At 41.9% G+C, this 19,363-nt stretch overlaps 1 protein-coding gene across 4 annotated transcripts in view; it reads right to left on the bottom strand.

Annotated features, from left to right (window-relative positions):
• The window catches only part of DPH5 (diphthamide biosynthesis 5), a 29,275-nt gene that overhangs the window by 4,054 nt on the left and 5,858 nt on the right, over window positions 1-19,363 (bottom strand). For 3 of the 4 annotated variants that reach the window (XM_027825022.3, XM_027825020.3, XM_027825021.3), the window contains exons 4-5: window positions 14,328-14,445; window positions 1,144-1,264 (exon numbers count right to left, since the gene is read on the bottom strand). In XM_027825022.3, coding sequence (XP_027680823.1) covers window positions 1,144-1,264; window positions 14,328-14,445 — 239 coding nt within the window. The remainder of the gene's footprint in view (window positions 1-1,143; window positions 1,265-14,327; window positions 14,446-19,363) is intronic. The other variant, XM_007062614.4, reaches the window with a different exon arrangement.

Below are 19,363 nucleotides of genomic sequence, written 5' to 3'. Positions count from 1 at the left end.
CAACACAAAATGAAAAACAGTGCAAAGGATTAAATGCTAACAGATGCAGAGTAAGTGAACCAAAAAAAAAAAAAAAATCTCCCTCCTGCTTCCCTTCTTAAGTTTGTTAACTTGTAATAATAGGACTTACACTTCTGAAAACTTTAATTTAAGTTCATGTTTCTTTAAAAAGTTACCAAAAATCTGATTTTAATCAACTCTGAAAACATTTCTGTGCATTTGGAAAGTCAGCCAAATGTGCAATGACACTTGTACATTTAAATTGTTTCCAGACTAAGGTTCTTCCAATCCCCCACAGAATGCATGTTTTTACTTAAACTAGTAATTTATTAAGCACTGACAGCTCCCTCCTCAGCCCAAAAGACATGTGGAAAGGCTCTCATTCTTGAAGTGGTCACAAACCAAGGGCTCGAACCTGCACACTCTTCGGCATGTGTGTAATTTTATGCAATGGGACTATTATCATGTTAGAGTTACACAGGCTTATGTGTTTCCAGCACTGGTGTTTAAGATTTGGATTACAAGATAGGGCTAAATAAAAAGATCAGACAAAACAATGTGAGCTACTGAGGATGGTGCTAATTTAAAATCAGTCATCTGTTTTAGATCCTTGCTTTACAGTGTTTTTATATATTACAATGTAACCTTGTCACACTGTAAATGTCTTCAGATTAATGAATGCTATATTAGAAGATGAAAATCATTTAATTAAATAGTACACATCTGGCTAATATGACATGCCTCTTCCAAGATCTATTAAGGTCTAAACAATTTTAAAAAAGATGACACTTGCTAATTACTGCAACCTGATTTGGATCTTGAACAGGAGCTACACTTGTCCTTAAACTCATGCTGCATTTTAATAGCATATGCAGATCTCTGATCCTTGTTGACTTCTATTGAAGCACAGGGTTTTTTTTGGTTTCTTGACTCCTTTTTAGAAATTGCAGGCCACAGTTAAACAAGATAGGGCCAGTAAAGCTATTCTAAATTCACATAAGCAATCCACAAAGGATGCAATTTTTGGTATTTTTTCTTCAAACAATTAAGAACATTTTTCTTCTAAATGTATTACGTTTATCACCATAGCCTCTGGATGTTGTATAAAAAAGTGACTACAGAACAAAGACAGATATCCGTTACCTAGTAAGCACAGCGTGTGCATTCCATTCTGCTTGTTCTTCTGAATCTTGTCAAAAAAGCTTTCTGGTTTCCACGTATCCGTCCAGAAAACTACAGATACTGTTTCTCCAAAGTTGTACAACTAAAAGAAAAAAACCCACACAAGCAAAGAAGAAATTACTTAAGTGTGGATTACAAAGTTTCTATACATTAATTAGGAAATTAAGGTTTGACAAAACTAAAAGCGAGGAAGTCGTGAGTGTGTTTAAGGAGGGAGCATCAGAGTGGAACTAAGGCACCCTTATATAAAAGGGTATTTTCTCAACGATTTTGTTGCACACACAGGAAAGAATAAATTAATACCTTTTTAAAAAAAGGTGTCCTGTTTGTCCTGTTCTCCCCTTGCTGCACTGCAAGTCGTTGGAATGGTGCATTAACAAGACCTTGTTCCGGACTTAGATACAAAGAAAAAACAAAGTTCCCTCTCTGCTATGGAATAGGAAGTTAACTACTGTTCTGTCATCCTCCAGGCAGCGATGCATGTTAGAGAATGAGTAGTGAAGCTGCCCCCTAAGGCTTGTATCCAGCTCTTTATTCTGGTCACCATTCTTCATTAACTTTCAATATTCCTTCTATACTTAAAAAGACCCAATCATGTCCTTATTCAGGAAAAATTCCCCAGTTAAGTCAAGGTGGACTAGGCCCTTTTGAAAAACTGAAGCAAAACTGTAGGTATCTAATAGATTATTTCCTAAATCTATAAGGAAGCAGGTAGGCAGCCTCCAATACTGCTGTAGCATCTGCATTGCCCGTGTAATGCTTCTACAAGGCTGGGGATAAATTATTCTTGTAATATTTGTATTAAAATAGTGCTCATAGGATGCGTGTGCTATATATGAAGATGCTGTCCCTGTGCAAATGAAGTTAGAATGTGAGAGACAACCAGTACCATGAGGATTAGAGGACAGCGGCTACAGATAGATATATTTTGTGTGTGGGCACATGCACCCTCATTTGTAGGCAGACACAGTGGCAATTACATTCACTTGTCCCTCAGTCTTGCCGTCATATATTGGCTGTCTTCACAGTAATGGGAAAGGTGTGCCATGGAAGATATTTGATATAGTTCTGTAGATTAGTTCCAGATGGGTATTGTAAGGGGCAGCATAAAATAGAAATATTTTCCTGAGTTGTAATTAAAGGCAGAATTTGGCCTGCAAATCTATTACTGGTGTTGATGTATACAAAGGAAATAACTCAGCTTGGCTTTAAGATCCCAGGTTGAGTTTCAGGGCTGGGAGTTGGAAAACGTATTTATGCATCTACACTAAGTTAATTTGATCCGGAAGGCAGCAGAGGCAATAAACACCAAATCCTGATCTGTTTACTGTCTCACCTCAAAAGGTAGAAACACATCTTCAAGACCCTGTCTTAGCCAGGTTGTAGTCAGTGCAGGTCTAGGGTGGGACAACAAAGGTGGATTTGCAGCTCCCTGATATAGGGCCTGGCCATGTCCCTCTCCACCATGGCTACACACTCCAATTGCTCCCCTTATTTTAAATCCTACACCAAAGCAAAGGAAGGAGTACATTCCCCCTTGTCTGCTACAAGCAGATGAGAGAAGAACATCTCTTAACTCCCCAACTATTTCTTCTCTGCCTCCTCTTACCAGGCTCCTAGCTACAGGTGGCACACAAGACACAGTTAAATAGAGAGTGTGTGTGTGTGTGTGTGTGTGTACACACAAAGAGCTCTTTTCAAGCCTGGGACAGGAGGAGGAATTCCCACCTGCTTTTTGCAGAGAAGGAGGAGCTGCACTCTGTCCTCTACTACCCTTTATTTAAATCTTATACAGAAGACATTATGGTGGTTCTATGCCATCTGGGGATTTCCCTCTGGCCATTTAAGCCATGAGCACAGCTCCTTTGCACTGCCAGAGCACCACGAAGTGGCCAGAGGGCACCAAAGAATCAGGTCTGCTATTTCAGCTTGGATTTTTGTGATGCTTCAAAGCAGGAACAAGTTAGTTTTCTATGGAACTGGTGCCCAAGGGTTACTTGTTCATTCTGATAGGAGGACAGTATGTTCAATGATTCTTGGCATATTACACAAAGTATTTCCTCATTTAAATATTACACTTCAGTAACTCAAAGACATGAACCCATATTTCACATTTCATAACCATGAGGTCCTGCTGGTAAACTTAAAAAAAAGTCACACAGAAGGATAAGGTCTTCATGTAATTTTTAACTTTTTAAGGCCCATGTTGTAGAAATCCAACAAAAAAACCCCAAGTATTTTTCAATTAGCTGGACCCTTTCCATTTGGTACCAAACCATGGCCAGAGGCTATTGAAACACCGGTTGAAAGGTTTAACCCTTTCCCCACCCCCCCCACCCGCACCTTTTAATTAAAGCTTATGCTCTGGACACAGACTAGCCTTTAATATTAAAGCTTAATTAGTGATCCACTTGCCTTAAAGTGTGAACTATAAATACTTTGGTAAATGAATAAATGTTCAGTTTCATTTTATAGTTATAAAAAACACTGGCGGAAAACGGGCAAACAAAGTTAACAGGACAAGTGATTACACAATTGTATATTATCACTACTGGATATATTCTACTTCCACATTAGAAATACCTTGCCACCAGGCCTCATATGGAAGATGAGTCTGGGAGATGAGCAGCATCCAAAGATCTTGGCTATCAGATCAATTATCTCTAATAATTTGCAGTCTTCCCAATATGACTGGGATCACTGAAGGGCCATTTCAGACAAACTAGCAGCAACCTCTAGTCATTGGTGCAGCAACCCATGGTCAGCCATGGGCCTAGCATGAATGGACTTGCTTACGGGCTGACATCTGAAACCATCAGGAGATCATTCACTACCCAAGTAGGAGTGGTCTCCTCTCCTAACGAAGGCCTGACCTGTGGTGCCACTGGTGGCCAAGTACACATGGAGCAGAAAAGCTTTTCTTTGCAGCACAGATCAAAGAAAAGGGTGGTTAGAGATTGGGTGATAACATCTGCAATGCAGACAACCATCCCTCTACACACTGAACAGAAACAACCAACTCACTTCATGTTACCATATGATGGCAGTACTAAGGCTAATCACTCCTTTAACCACTACCCCACTCTTCACAATGACTGCTGACCTGAACTAGGTGTGAACTAGAGACCAAGGGGGTAAAGCTTCCCACTTCCCATTACCAGTTAACCCAATTCTGTTATTTCTCACAGCACTGCTTCTCAGCAAATTGTGGCAGAGACCTCTCTTTCACTAAGATGTCATTAAATGAGTACCTTATTTTGTAAGCAGTTGTCAAAACTGTACTAACTCATTAGACTTCTCTTTTATACACTATCAGTAATAGGTCTTTCATTTAAATTGAAGGTCCAAAAGATGTATATGCATCTTGGAAAAAAGGAAAGGAAAAAGTCTGTAAAATACTGTTAATGAATGTAAAATACTTTAGCATACTTTCAAGAAGTACTGATTCAATAAGGAGGCAATTCTTCCAGCATCAAACATTTAACACCTGTTTTTGCACCACTGGCCAGCACGGAAATTGCTTTCAGAGCAACGCGAGGCACCACTGTATTATTGGGGGCACAACCATCCATGTCATTTATACCCCTGTACGAGTTAGATTTTGAGAGAAGTTTCCTTATTTTTACTGCATGTGCCTTTCTGGTGGTCCCCAAACATTTAATATTCCTTCTTAGAAATGAAGGAGAAGCGGGATAAATAGGAGACAATTACTTTTGGCTTTCGCAATTCACTGGTATACTATCATTTTCGAAATGCTGTGGGATCGAAGAATTAATGGAGTTTACTGTTGTGTTAAATTGAGGACCTCAATAAATTACAGCTGTTGTGCATGCAAACATTTGTATATGCACAGGCACAAATTTCCCACCCACATCATACATCAGCACATACTTGGACACTACTCCTGTGGCAGAACAAGCCTACCTAAGTTTGAAGAAACATGATCATTTGTAAGCAAAACGTGCATATTTAATAAAACCAGTATTTTAACTCTCTTTCCTACACCCTGCAAAGATATGGTACTTTCTTGGTTCAAGAGACTGATACATGAGGCTGCTGTACTATGTTATGCTATTATTTCTGCCTCTTGAAATCCACCATAAAGCAAATGACTCACAAGAAAAGCCTTAATGCAGAGGGAGCAATAGATATTATTAAACAAACAACACTAATATCTTAAAAGGATCCTGCTCTGTGATATTCCATTTCAACCAGAAAGAAATCAAACTGAGTCTTTCCATTGACCTCACTGGACTTTTGGATCAGGACCTAGAAATCAAAATGTAAAACTTGATGTTGTTGGCACATAGCTGTAAAACCATTGCAGTTTTCATATTCAATGTGTATTTTGTACAGAACAAAACAAGTGAGGATCAGACACTCTGTTCTGAGTTTTTTTAAGCAGAAACTTATAATAGCCTGAATGACATCTTCAATGAACTAATCAGACATAAAATGGCTAACACAACAATAGCCCCTTAAAGAAGGAAACAAATTAATTTCTGAGCAATCGTGATAGTGTTGTGTCCTTCACTAAACACAGCCTGGCATTTGCGGAGGAGGGGTGTCTTGTATGTGAGAGCTCAAACATCTCAAGTATCACACACTTGCACTGAACATCAGATTTATCGGATTCCTGTCCTATGGTCCCACACACAGCTGGAATTTCAACAGAGCAAGGCACTGCATTTGGACTTAGTGGATGGATGGGCAGGCCTTTCAAATCAGCAGCAGTAGAGACAAACCAGTCTCCCTCTTCTCTAACGTTCAAAATCTTCATGGGAAGTTTACAAAAGCGGCATCTTCAAAAAAGTGAGAAACTTCATGTGCTTGTAGATGTTTGAAACAAATCTTTTCTATGATTATCTGTTACAGTACAACTACTAAAAGCCAGGAAGAGCAGCCAGGTCTCCTGACTCCCAATCCAGTGCCTGATCCGCTAGACCTGAACGTCTCCCACGAAATGCATCATAAAGCAGTGCAAACAAGGTGGTCAGTTTCCCCCATTCTTCACGCTTTGCTTTGTTTTGTCCCAGCATAAACTGCAAATATATTTAGTGCTTTCTATTTTATTTAGATACTTAAAATGAAAGAAAAGCAAAGCACTTTTTGTACCAAAGACTTGGGAGCCTGCAGTTATTTTGTACCGGTATTTTTAAACAGCGCAGTTCAGCCATCGGGCTAAATATAAACAAGGTGGAATGAAACATATTAGAGAGAATGGGCTATATTCTAACCTCAGTTATAGAAGTGTAAACCCACTGAAGACTTCAACCTTCAGTGGAATTACTCATTATGCACACTGGTTTAAATTAGATCAGAATCTATCCTTCTGTGGTCCAGACCGTAAGAAACCCTTCTTAGTGTTGTGGCCAAATAGCTAATGAACACAAAACATGAAAAAGAAGGAGCAGAGGCTAAGTAGGGAAAAGTAAACGAAAAAAAAACATTTTTCTTTCCCCCTCAAACACAGTAGTGTACTAAAACAAACAGCAGAGAAGATGCAATTTAATATTCAAGGCCACTATTGTACCCGCTGCAGGGAAACAAAGAAAGAAATATTTCAACATGCAAAGGTTTATTTTTGCAGCATCTTTTCCCAGAATTATTGCTGCATCAACTGTAACCATGACACTGCATTCTGTCAATTATGTACACTGTCTCCTTTCTTAAAATGTCAAAACAGCTTTAGAAGCTGTTCAGAAAATGGGTTACTCATCAGGAACATTTCAGGAGGTGAATACAAAAGCATTCTTGTTGTTAAGTATTTTAGACCCAAATCTGCAGCTCTTACGCATGTGCAGACTCCCAGTAGACTGTAAAGGGAATTGAACAATATGCAACCAAGGGCTACCTTTGATCTTCTTTGCTGTGTTGAGAATCATGGGTTATATGACATGACATTCTTACGGGGTAAGAATATACTGCAACTAATACCATTATGGAGTCTATTCCTGGGAGATGTACATGAAGCTTAACTCACACTTAAGTCAAAAGGGCTACTCTTGGCCGCAACGATGTAAGTGGAAACAGGTCAATGGGCATTAAGGGCCACTCAGCACCTTGCATCATAGGATCTTAGTGCTTACTTGCTGGTAAACACTGCTGCAGAAAGTGATTCCCTTTCCTTCATCTTTGGTATTAGGACTTTGGCTGTGATACTACACAATGTTCATCCTTAAAAAAGGAATTTTTTGCCCTTGATACCCGATTTCCCCAGGTATTTCTCATACCAAAGGAGGCATACTGTGCTAATATCTAATAACTAGGGGCAAGGTTGGGCAGTTCAAGGGTAACCACTGTAGCTACAGTCCTGTCAGCAGAGGTATTAAAACAAAAAAACTAAATCTGAAGTTGCTTATGACTTTTGGCCATTTAAAATGAGCCTTAGGCTTATCATTCACACTGTCTTGCCCAGTTTTATAAAATTGTAAGCATGGAAAATTAAAACTTTTACTTAAAATGCTGTTTCTGCATCACACACAACTGGGCTAGAATTCCTGGGAGCTGTCAGTCACAGAGAATGGAGATGTGGGGAGATGGCTGACAAGTTGGAGAAAGAGCACTGAACGGGATTGTTTCTGCATCCTATGGCTGATGCTATGCAGCAGCCATGGCTTTCAACCTAGTAACTTTAGGCAAAAGAACAAAGGGAAGTCTCTCTCTCTCTAGGCTGAGATGCCTTCCCCGTTGGTGCTCAGGAAATGGCTTCCACGTGAGTAAGATGGGACTCAACATTAAGAGCCTCCTTCCATCAAGAGCATTTGAAGGATACAGGACATAATCCAAAAGGGTAAAGTCACCTTAGAGGCTCTGGGACCCTTCTTAGGCTCTTCATATATAGAAACATTAGCTCAAAATCTCTCCTCCCCCACCTCCCCTGTATTAACCTGAAACACAGTTGCCAAATTCACCCTGGTAGGTGGATGTTTCTGGGTCAGATTCAGTGGTGATAAATGGTGCTGTAAATTACACAGCACATGGAAGCAATAAAGTAGGATCGCTTGCACTGAACTAGCATTTAGAGGGTGTGCAAAACAAGTGCTAACTCATACAATAAAGACTCAGGGCATTTAGCAGGAAAACGAACTGGAGACAGTAAGATATATTTGGTTACTATTTTACATGAATGAAAAATGTTTGTATTATATTTCTCCCATTTGAGGGAAGACAGATGATCGTGTGGTTAAGGCACAGAACAGAGTCAGGAAATAAGAGTTCTATTTCCCACAGGCTTCCTGTGCGACTTTGGGCAAATCTCATAACTACTGTGTGCCTCAGTTTCCCATTTGTAAATAATACTTCCTCTACAGGACATGAATGTTGTGAGGTTTATTCATTCCTCGCAAAGTGCTTAGATACTATAGAAGTGAACACCACAGTTCTGTATTTGTATTTTTCAGTTACAAAATACCAGTGACTGGTTAAAATGTAAACCTACTTCATACTGTAGTTACATTTGTAAATGTTAATTAGGTAGCTAGTACTTGAAAATTATCAGTGTAATGAGTTACTGAGGGATCAAAGGAGACAGACGTTTATTCAGATCTACATGAGGCTGTTCTGAAGGCTGAATGGATTTACCTTGCAAAAGGGCCAGGACATGAGGCATTTTTCCTTGTTACCTTTTAAAAAAATGCTTATGTACTTGACAATGCTGTTTTCCCAGAGCTGAGCGGCTCTTCTTACTCTAGCTGTCAGTCATGTTAGTCTGTACACTCCCACCAAAAAGAGAGAGATGAATAGCACTAATTGGAAGGATGAAGGCTGAGGGCTTAAGCCGCTCTACTGAAGCTCCTAAACTAGGGAAGAGAGGTTATGCAAAAGGACCAGTTTGAGCCATGACTTACAGAAAGGCCTTTGGTAGCGTAGCAAGGGCATGCAAGGAAAACTACAGTAACATACTGCAGACAGCCTAGGTCTGGACTACTTCCCAGGTACTGGCTCTTTAGAGCTGTTTCTTGAGGCACACCAGGGCATTCATTTAGTTTTGGTCCTATGAACAGGGAAAGAATCTCCCTTTCAAATGTATGGGGATTATAAATTTAGGGTGGTGCACGAAGTGTGCACACAAGGCCAATTTTCAGCTAATTAATGGGAACAGTAATTGGATGTGGTTGCCAAAAGCAATACCGATAAAACTAGAGCAATTTGCTTATGGTTATTTTTCCTCCATCTATTCCAAGCCTCTCACCCTTAGTTGGTTCCTTCCCTTCTTCTTCTGTTCTCTCTCCCCCTACTCTCTGGCTTTCGTTAGTCAACCTCTCCCCTACTGTCCTCTCTCTTTGTAGGTCCCAGTTTTTATATCTGTCCCCACAACTTGTCCCCTGCCTCACAGTTCAGTGCTACAGCAGCTTTTTATTATGGCATTCAGGGGAGGGGAAAATTACAAGCCATTTTTGCCCCAGCAGTTGGCCTAAGAGTGAAAAACTGAAGCCTGTAGAAGGCAGCAAAGGACTCCTCCCTTCCTTCTACCTACAGGCTACATGGACTAGAGCAGTAGTTCTCAAGCAGGGGCCGCAAGCAGGTTTCAGGTGGTCCACCAAGCAGGGCCAGTGTTAGACTCACTGGGGCTCAGGGCAGAAAGCTGAAATCCCACTGTATGGGGATGAAGCCCAGATCCCTGCCACCCTGGGCTGAAGCCGAAGCCTGAGCAACTTAGCTGCAACTGCCCTGCTTGCTACCCCCTAATACTGGCCCTGGCTTTTATGTGCAGAAAACCAGTTGCTGAGGCACAGGTGGGCCATGGAGTTTTTATAGCATGTTGTGGGGGGGCCTCAGAAAGAAAAAGGCTGAGAACCCGTGGTGTAGACTCACGGGAAGAAATGGGGCTGAGGCCATGCCTCTTTCCCCAAGTAGGTGAGCAGGGGAAGAGCTGAAGTCACAGGTTCCCAGCACCACCAGGAGTACAGCTTAGCTGCTCAGGCAAAAGGCTGCAGTGCTCCAGCAGATACCAACAGAAGTGCTATGTGAGGGCTTTAGACTGCACTCCTGTGGGGCTACACCCCCTCCCCAGTCTCCCTGGCAGGATCATTCCACTTGCACAGACACAGAACTGCAGGGCCTTTAGAATGGTGCTTAGTGCCAGTAACTGTGATACTACATTAACAAATACCACTGAGACCATCCAAATTACAGTCAGAGTCCAGAGGGCAATGGAGAAATGAGCCCAGTGGTACCAGGTTTAAGTGACAATTCACATCCAAGGCACTTTCCCACCTGTCTTGTTTGTCCCATTTTGGAAAAATAAAAAGGAACATTCTCCAAATCTTGAACAAAAGCCTGATACTACAACCAGTATGGCAAAGAACAAACAGGGTGGAGAGATGGGCACAGGAGGGATCTAGAGGCTTTGGCACAACGTGACTAGTGCTTACAGCTGTCTTTCCATCTGCCTAACTGACCCAGCTCTCAAAAAAGCTCCAGTCAACTGTATCAAAAACTGCAGCGAAAGAGCTTTTCAGAAGCTCAGCATTAAAGGATTTCTTTTTTTTTTTTTTTTTTTTTTTTTTAAAGGGGGAGATCTTGCTCCTTTAATGTGATATGAACCAATCCAATAGCTTCTTTAACATTTTTATCACATGCAGTCTCTAACCTGTTACCACAGTGATTCTCCATACCACCAGCGCAGATCTGGACTGCACGGAAAAGATGTTTTCAGAGTGGATGCATGTTTTTCCTTCCAAAATATTTTACTTTTAATGAGCTTTTGCAAAATAGCAAAAACTACATTTCTGCTCCTTCAGTCCCAGAAACAGTAAGTCCAACCCTAGCGCATGCTGTGATCTGTAGTTTGTAGCTTATGGCAGCATCTTTATAGAAATCAGTACACAAAAAGTGATGTATAGTAGCAGAATGCTTTCTCCACTGACTTACTCTGTGCAGTAAGAATATGCAATTAACTGCATGTTATGCTTCACAGAAAGAACTGAACATTGGTCTGATCATATAAGAGACGCATTCTTTTGTGAGCAGCTTGAGCAGTAACTGCATTTCATCCAGACAGAGTCTAATCAGCAGCTACAGCTCATTGTTCTGAAAACCATAAGTACAATCTATAAAGGTGTTTCCTGTTTTTCACTAGTAGAGCAAGACATTTTGTATCAAGATCAGAATAAAAGGGAAAAAAAACAAACCTGTTCTGTGGTCATGTATGTATAAGAGGAATCCTCGCCATACTAAAAAGTAACAAAATGCTTCAAAAAAGCAACTGCTCCTAAAACAAATGAATGACAGGAGATAATTATGAAAATAAAGAAGTGGAGGGTTTTAAGGGATGATGGAAGTAACAGCCACAACTTTTAATAAATGAGAGGTGCCTTGTCTGCTTTGATCTCCCTTCATTTGTTTGCTCCCTCAAAGAACACTGAAGATTTAAACATTCAGCTGGTTACGATCCTGTAATATAACATGATCATGATTTCCCAGGGTGCTTTTTACAAGAATGGGAATATGTTGATTTACGAGAGAGAAGCAGCTCCCAGGTTAGGAAGGAAAAAGACTACTGCCAGGGTGAATAACTCCATGTTTCTGTCATGGTAGGTTCCCCCAGCATTGGATAAAGAAAGTAAAGACAACTCTAGAGACATGCATATGTGGTCTACGGCATGGATTGTTTTAAGGGCAGTCCTGATTAGAAATTGCCTCTCTGTAGCAGCATTAGATGCTCTCCCTGTACAACCGCTACAAGGTAGGACAAATTTTCAGAAACACTATAGATTTTTAATATAGACACCTGCACTGTCAGATGTCTATATTTTCCTTTTATTCTGTCAGAGTTTGGATTGGAGGGTGAGATCTTCAGTTTCTCTCCTCATGGCACAGAAAGCAAGACCATCCCATGCTAACGAACAGTAGGAATCCATTGCCAGCTCTTGACTATAGAAGCAGGCTGTGCACCACAATAAAGCAGATAGGGTAAGGAGCCAACCCCTGTGCTACCCTACCCATAAAAGTGCAGCCATGTGACACCTGCCACCGTCTACTGCCTATGTAGATTGTAACACCGAAAGTCTACTTCCTCCCTAAAAGATAATATGATCTCTCCTTTCAGCAACAGACAGGTGTTGTGAGAAAGTACTCATGGGGAGAATTATCACATTGCGAAGGTCACAGGTTGCGTTCCCTGTTGGCAGCCGTACACTACAATTAACATTCACATTTTAAGAATGGTGCTGTTGAACTAGCAGTTAAGTATGAGAGCATACTGGGCTCAGACATTTCTACCACTGTGAGTATGTGTACAACGGAGCTGGAGGTATAATTTCCAAGTCAGGTAGGCCTACCCATGCTTTGATTCAGTCAGTGCACTAAAAACAGCTGTGTAGCCATGGCTGTGGTGGCACAGGGACGGGTTAGCCACCTTCAGGACATACCTCGGGTTTCAGGTGGGATTGCATTGGGGTTGGCAAGCCTGTCCCACTCCCTGTGCAGCCACAGCTACACTGCTATTTTTCAGCACACTAGCTCAATCAAAGCAATCATGGGTACGTCTCCCCGACTTGGAAATTACTCCTCCAGGGCCAGTGTAGATTCACCCTGTGGCATGGAAGTCTGCTCAGAGCTGAAGCCTACGCCATATCTACAACCGGTACAGATATGCTGTTGGTGGCAACTACTCAAGTAAGGCTGCTAGTATTTCTGGTATAACTTTGGAGGTATCAGTTATTTCTGTTAAAAACAGGCAGCTCTTCCTTCCTTAGGCTAGAAAGGACTTCTTCCTTCTGAGATGGAATTGCCCTGGACATGCATCTCATCGCTTATTTACACCCTGATCCTCCAATTGGCTCCTCACAAGCAGACCCCTATGTTCACATACAGCTTCACTTACTCTTCACAGGGGCCTACACATGTGCAGGCCTTCAATGACAAGTTCCTTGGGGACAGAGTAAGGGAAGGGCTGAGCACACTGCCAATGCTCATCATTAACAAGAGTAACAGAGGGGAAAGTTGCAGACAGCTAATATATGTATGATTAGTGATGATACATGTTAGTCTAGCATTTTTCCTGTATGAAAGGCAGAGCGTTTTCTGGACATCTATGAAAGGAAGCTGCCTAGTATTAGCTTGCTGGACACCAATTAGACCATCACTGCCTTAACTTTGTGAGAAGCAGAAAAACCAGACCTATAGTAGTTACATGGCTTGAAAGCTGTTTATATTGGGCACTAAATTATCCCACAATTGAGTCAGGGAGTTCCTGTGAGTTTTCCAGCCAACCAGCAACCATTTTCCCTATATTCATAAAATAAAAATATTCCAGCTTTTGCCTTGAGGAGTAGAATTATTTTCTTTTCTTCCCTTGAAACTATGTAGCTGCCAGCAGTTGATTCTCTGATTTGGGAAACTGGGACGGGGACAGGAGCAAGGAGAGGAACATAAGAAAGATTTTACAAAACAGGCAGAGCAGACTATGACAGAAATTTAAAAATATTAAAGAAAATAGGTCTCTACTTTTCTGAGCTTCCAAGGCCCAAAATAACCAATCTTTGGGACATGCAATAGGCTAATATCTTTTTTTTAAAAAAAATTCAAGGTATGTGGCTCTCATCCTTGCATTCCTCTGATAAAACAAAAAAATCAAAGGTCCCTTAGCTGTTGGCAGACATGCAGGAAGATTAAAGAGGTGAGGATCAACTCAGGAGGGAAGGGATGTGTCTGATGCTAAATTTTTGACATCACTTTACATCTGGGTTTGGGATAACACACAGAATCATGTATGTACCTATTTTATTTCCATTGATGGTATATTTCTCAAGGAGATAACTTTCTCTCACCAGATGATCACCAGTAGGAACCGTAAGTTAACAGGGCAAAACAATCATCATACACACACAATGCTTTACATATGAAATACATAGAAAATACTGCCTAGTTTTTTCGTGGGGGAGAGAAACCAGAATTGTCACCCATTTACTCACACATACAACAATACAAATAGGCATTTTGCCTCCCAAATGTTAAGTTACATAATGATAAATGCATGGAACACTCTGAAAAGGAAACGTTAACATATTCTGAGAACTGGCCGGAATTTCTACACCTGTCTTCCTTAAAAGTTTAGATGGCTTCATGCAGCCCTTCCATAATGTCAGAGCGGTAGAGATTGCTGATTCGAACATTAACAGTTGTAGAACAGTACGTACAAGAGTTACCTGTAAACCGCAGCAGCCCACTGCATTCATTATGGAAGCATTATGAATAACCCTGTAGGAAATCCCAAGCTTTACTGCACGCAAAACAAGATCACTGTGTGTTGTGGCCCTGTGGTAAGGAAGGAATGGGTTAGATTGACAAAATACACTGACTGAGCATAACCATCAACATCGTTTGTTTTGAAAGTAAAATTAAAATGCTTCATGAGTAAAGCTATGCAGCATGCCAAGAGTGGTAGTAAGAGAGGTAGTAAGGACTTTACTCTGACTTTATCATAACAATAAGTAGCAAAAAAAGGGCTAAAAAGCACAGGGACCCACATGAATTTCACAGCTCTCAGTTGCTTTTTCAAAGTTAAAACTGCAACAGTAGCATATTTATTACTTTTTAAAGTAACTTTTGGTAGCAACTTAAAGAGGACAGTTCCATTTGTCCTTTGTCTTTTGCAGGTGTCTGCTGGATGCCTGTTGAATAGCAAATGTCAGCTAAGCTTAGCACAGAGAACTTGGGCATAACTCCAGTATTCCTATAATTACTATGCAACCAGGCCATCTCACATTTGCACTGAAAGCCTGTGAAAACATGTTCGAAAGACAGAACTACACAGTATACAGAACATTTTAAAGATTTATACATATTGTATACACATGTATACAGTAGCTATATATTAACCTTGGAAAAGCCAAGCCTGGCTTTTAGAACTATTGTCTTTTATATACTTAAGTACTGAAATCCACAAGACTCGGGGAAAATGCATTGGGATATATAAACAACATGCAAATTCGTTCCAAAAGTAAATAGGAGCAATCCCCTTTGAAACTTACCACAAGCTGAATTTGGCTCAACATACCCATCAGTCAACATGCACCCTGCATCTTCACACTTGGACAAAACTCTCAGTCAGGTTAATGGGAGCTTTGCCCAGAGGAAGAATTGCAGGCTTGAGTTCCAAATATGATCAGCATCAGAAGCACAAATAGATCCAAGTTAGTCTTATTTTTAAATTGCAACAATTTAAAATAAATTAATTTTTATTTCAAATGGTACATGTGCATGTTAAGATGTTAAAGTAGTACTGTACTCTCCACATTACATGTGAAATGTGGCAATGCATTTAAATAAGAAAGCTGTCAAATCTGAACAACTGCTTTAGCTGTCTCCTTTTCTCCTAAGACACCTCAGTCAATGCTGCCCATTCCATAAAGTGAAACAGGGAAAGTACTAGTATCTGGCTGAACTGACTAATTACACAGGAGGGTTGTTTTAGCCCCAACATCCTCTGTCGTTCAAGCTGAATTCTCATGGAGTTCCCTCAATCCCTGGCCTGACCATTTCCCAACCTTAGTGCATTTCTATTATGCAACTACTTGGCCAGCTTAAGTGCATAGATACGGACACAGAAACGTGGCAGCAGTTGGTGCAGTTGGGACGAAGTGTCAGTTTTTTAAAAATATGATAAAGGCTCATTCATCTACAGCAGATTAACTAGTGGAGTCTGAATTATGGGAAGTCAGGAAGTATTGCTAGAGATAGACTGCAACACCTAGGAGAACAGCAGTAAGGTAATCTAAACTTAGAATAGCTCCCTCATTAACTGCAAACCTCTGTCCTATAACCCGCCCCCCCCCCCCACTTCCATGAGCAAAGGAGACCCAAGCACATCAGCTGAGGGAGAGCAGAGGACTTGCTCTTCAGCCTCATCCCCATCTCTCCAGATCCATGGCATAACGGCTCTGGAGACTTTGTGGGTCTGCTAATAGTTGAATCAGGGGAACAGCTGGCCTTATTTACTGAAATCTGCTCCAGTCAGCATCTGCTCCCACTTGGCCCCTCTGCAAGGGTTGCAGCACAGCTGCAGGCAATGTGCTCACATATGGAGACTCAGCCAATTGCAGCAGAGGGCCTGAGGGAGTCAGCCCTCTGTGCCCTTGTCTACGCTACCACTTTCCACACCACTGCGAAGATGCTACTGGTGCTAGACCAGGCAGTAGCAATTATGGAAGCACTTGCATAAACTGGATGCAGGTGGGCATTTATTTCAGTCACCACATTGTTTGACATAGTGCTAAAAGTTGCCTGGTTTACATTAACACATTCTACCAATATTGCAGACACAACTGCAAATGGACGGGAAAAGAACTGAAAAATTCCAGGGTAGCTGCACCTTGTGTTATGCCTTTGTATCAGCAGGATGGGACATCCCTTACCTGTGGGGCTGAAAGGCCACCCACCTCCTTTCTGCACTAGCTAAACCTCTCCTTCTTGAGGAGATTACTTGAAAACTCTGAAGTCAACTTTTGGAGTGTCCTGGCTCCTATGTCACCCTCACACAAGGTTTTCCACAGGATAGGACAATCCTGCCCTTTGTTACTAGGAGCAACCAGTCAATCACCTCAGAGACTCCAGGGAGCAGGCGTGCTTGGAGTAATTAGGAAAAAAAAAAAAAGACATCTGAAACGGGGTGCATTAAACTTCAGAACACTGTTCTTCAGTAAGTTGCCTTCAACCCTCCTGAGAGTCCAAACACTGATTGACTGAAATACACACCATGGACTCTTTTAGCGTGCTTATAAATGGTTAATGTCTGTCATGGGTTTTACGAATTTTATATCTACTGCTAAAAATTAATCCATACTTCCCTCAGATTAAGCATCAAAAAATGACATATTAATAGACTGAAAGAATTAGCGCGAGAACCTTAGTTTCACTTCTTGTTTGCTACGTTTCCCCCACCTCCAACTGATTTGGCCAAGTTTAGATGACCACCCTAGAGGGAAAGTTTCTATAAGGAACACGAACAAATTTTTGAACTCAGGTGCCTAAATTAAACCATAAAATCCATTATGAGGCACTTAAGGAGAGCTGGCTGTATTTCAAGGAATCCCTGTTGAGGTTACAGGGACAAACCATCCCGATGTGTCGAAAGAATAGTAAATATGGCAGGCGACCAGCTTGGCTTAACGGTGAAATCCTAGCGGATCTTAAACATAAAAAAGAAGCTTACAAGAAGTGGAAGGTTGGACATATGACCAGGGAAGAGTATAAAAATATTGCTCAGGCATGTAGGAATGAAATCAGGAGGGCCAAATCGCACCTGGAGCTGCAGCTAGCAAGAGATGTCAAGAGTAACAAGAAGGGTTTCTTCAGGTATGTTGGCAACAAGAAGAAAGCCAAGGAAAGTGTGGGCCCCTTTCTGAATGAGGGAGGCAACCTAGTGACAGAGGATGTGGAAAAAGCTAATGTACTCAATGCTTTTTTTGCCTCTGTCTTGACGAACAAGGTCAGCTCCCAGACTGCTGCGCTGGGCATCCCAGCATGGGGAGTAGATGGCCAGCCCTCTGTGGAGAAAGAGGTGATAGGGACTATTTAGAAAAGCTGGACGTGCACAAGTCCATGGGGCCGGACGAGTTGCATCCGAGAGTGCTAAAGGAATTGGTGGCTGTGATTGCAGAGCCATTGGCCATTATCTTTGAAAACTCGTGGCGAACGGGGGAAGTCCCAGATGACTGGAAAAAGGCTAATGTAGTGCCAATCTTTAAAAAAAAGGGAAGAAGGGGGATCCTGGGAAGAAGGGGGATCCTGGGAACTACAGGCCAGTCAGCCTCACCACAGTCCCCGGAAAAATCATGGAGCAGGTCCTCAAGGAATCAATCCTGAAGCACTTACATGAGAGGAAAGTGATCAGGAACAGTCAGCATGGATTCACCAAAGGAAGGTCATGCCTGACTAATCTAATCGCCTTCTATGATGAGATTACTGGTTCTGTGGATGAAGGGAAAGCAGTGGATGTATTGTTTCTTGACTTTAGCAAAGCTTTTGACACGGTCTCCCACAGTATTCTTGTCAGCAAGTTAAAGAAGTATGGGCTGGAGGAATACACTATAAGGTGGGTAGAAAGCTGGCTAGATTGTCGGGCTCAGCGGGTAGTGATCAATGGCTCCATGTCTAGTTGGCAGCCGGTGTCAAGTGGAGTGCCCCAGGGGTCGGTCCTGGGGCCAGTTTTGTTCAATATCTTCATAAATGATCTGGAGGACGGTGTGGATTGCACTCTCAGCAAATTTGCAGATGATACTAAACTGGGAGGAGTGGTAGATATGCTGGAGGGCAGGGATAGGATACAGAGGGACCTAGACAAATTGGAGGATTGGGCCAAAAGAAATCTGATGAGGTTCAATAAGGATAAGTGCAGGGTCCTGCACTTAGGATGGAAGAACCCAATGCACCGCTACAGACTAGGGACCGAATGGCTAGGCAGCAGTTCTGCGGAAAAGGATCTAGGGGTGACAGTGAACGAGAAGCTGGATATGAGTCAGCAGTGTGCCCTTGTTGCCAAGAAGGCCAATGGCATTTTGGGATGTATAAGTAGAGGCATAGCGAGCAGATCGAGGGACGTGATCGTCCCCCTCTATTCAACATTGGTGAGGCCTCATCTGGAGTACTGTGTCCAGTTTTGGGCCCCACACTACAAGAAGGATGTGGATAAATTGGAGAGAGTCCAGCGAACGGCAACAAAAATGATTAGGGGTCTGGAACACATGACTTATGAGGAGAGGCTGAGGGAACTGGGATTGTTTAGTCTGCAGAAGAGAAGAATGAGGGGGGATTTGATAGCTCTTTTCAACTACCTGAGAGGTGGTTCCAGAGAGGATGGTTCTAGACTATTCTCAGTGGTAGAAGAGGACAGGACAAGGAGTAATGGTCTCAAGTTGCAGTGGGGGAGGTTTAGGTTGGATATTAGGAAAAACTTTTTCACTAGGAGGGTGGTGAAACACTGGAATGCGTTACCTAGGGAGGTGGTAGAATCTCCTTCCTTAGAAGTTTTTAAGGTCAGGCTTGACAAAGCCCTGGCTGGGATGATTTAATTGGGGATTGGTCCTGCTTTGAGCAGGGGGTTGGACTAGATGACCTCCTAAGGTCCCTTCCAACCCTGATATTCTATGATTCTAAGTGGCCCGTTTTTCAGAGATGCTGAGAACTGGCAGCTCCCATTGATAGTAGCAGTTCTGGGTGCTCAACCTCTCTGAAC

Source organism: Chelonia mydas, chromosome 8, assembly GCF_015237465.2.
Source record: "Chelonia mydas isolate rCheMyd1 chromosome 8, rCheMyd1.pri.v2, whole genome shotgun sequence".
Taxonomy (NCBI): domain Eukaryota; kingdom Metazoa; phylum Chordata; order Testudines; family Cheloniidae; genus Chelonia; species Chelonia mydas.
This window is presented reverse-complemented; position numbering and strand designations above follow the sequence as displayed.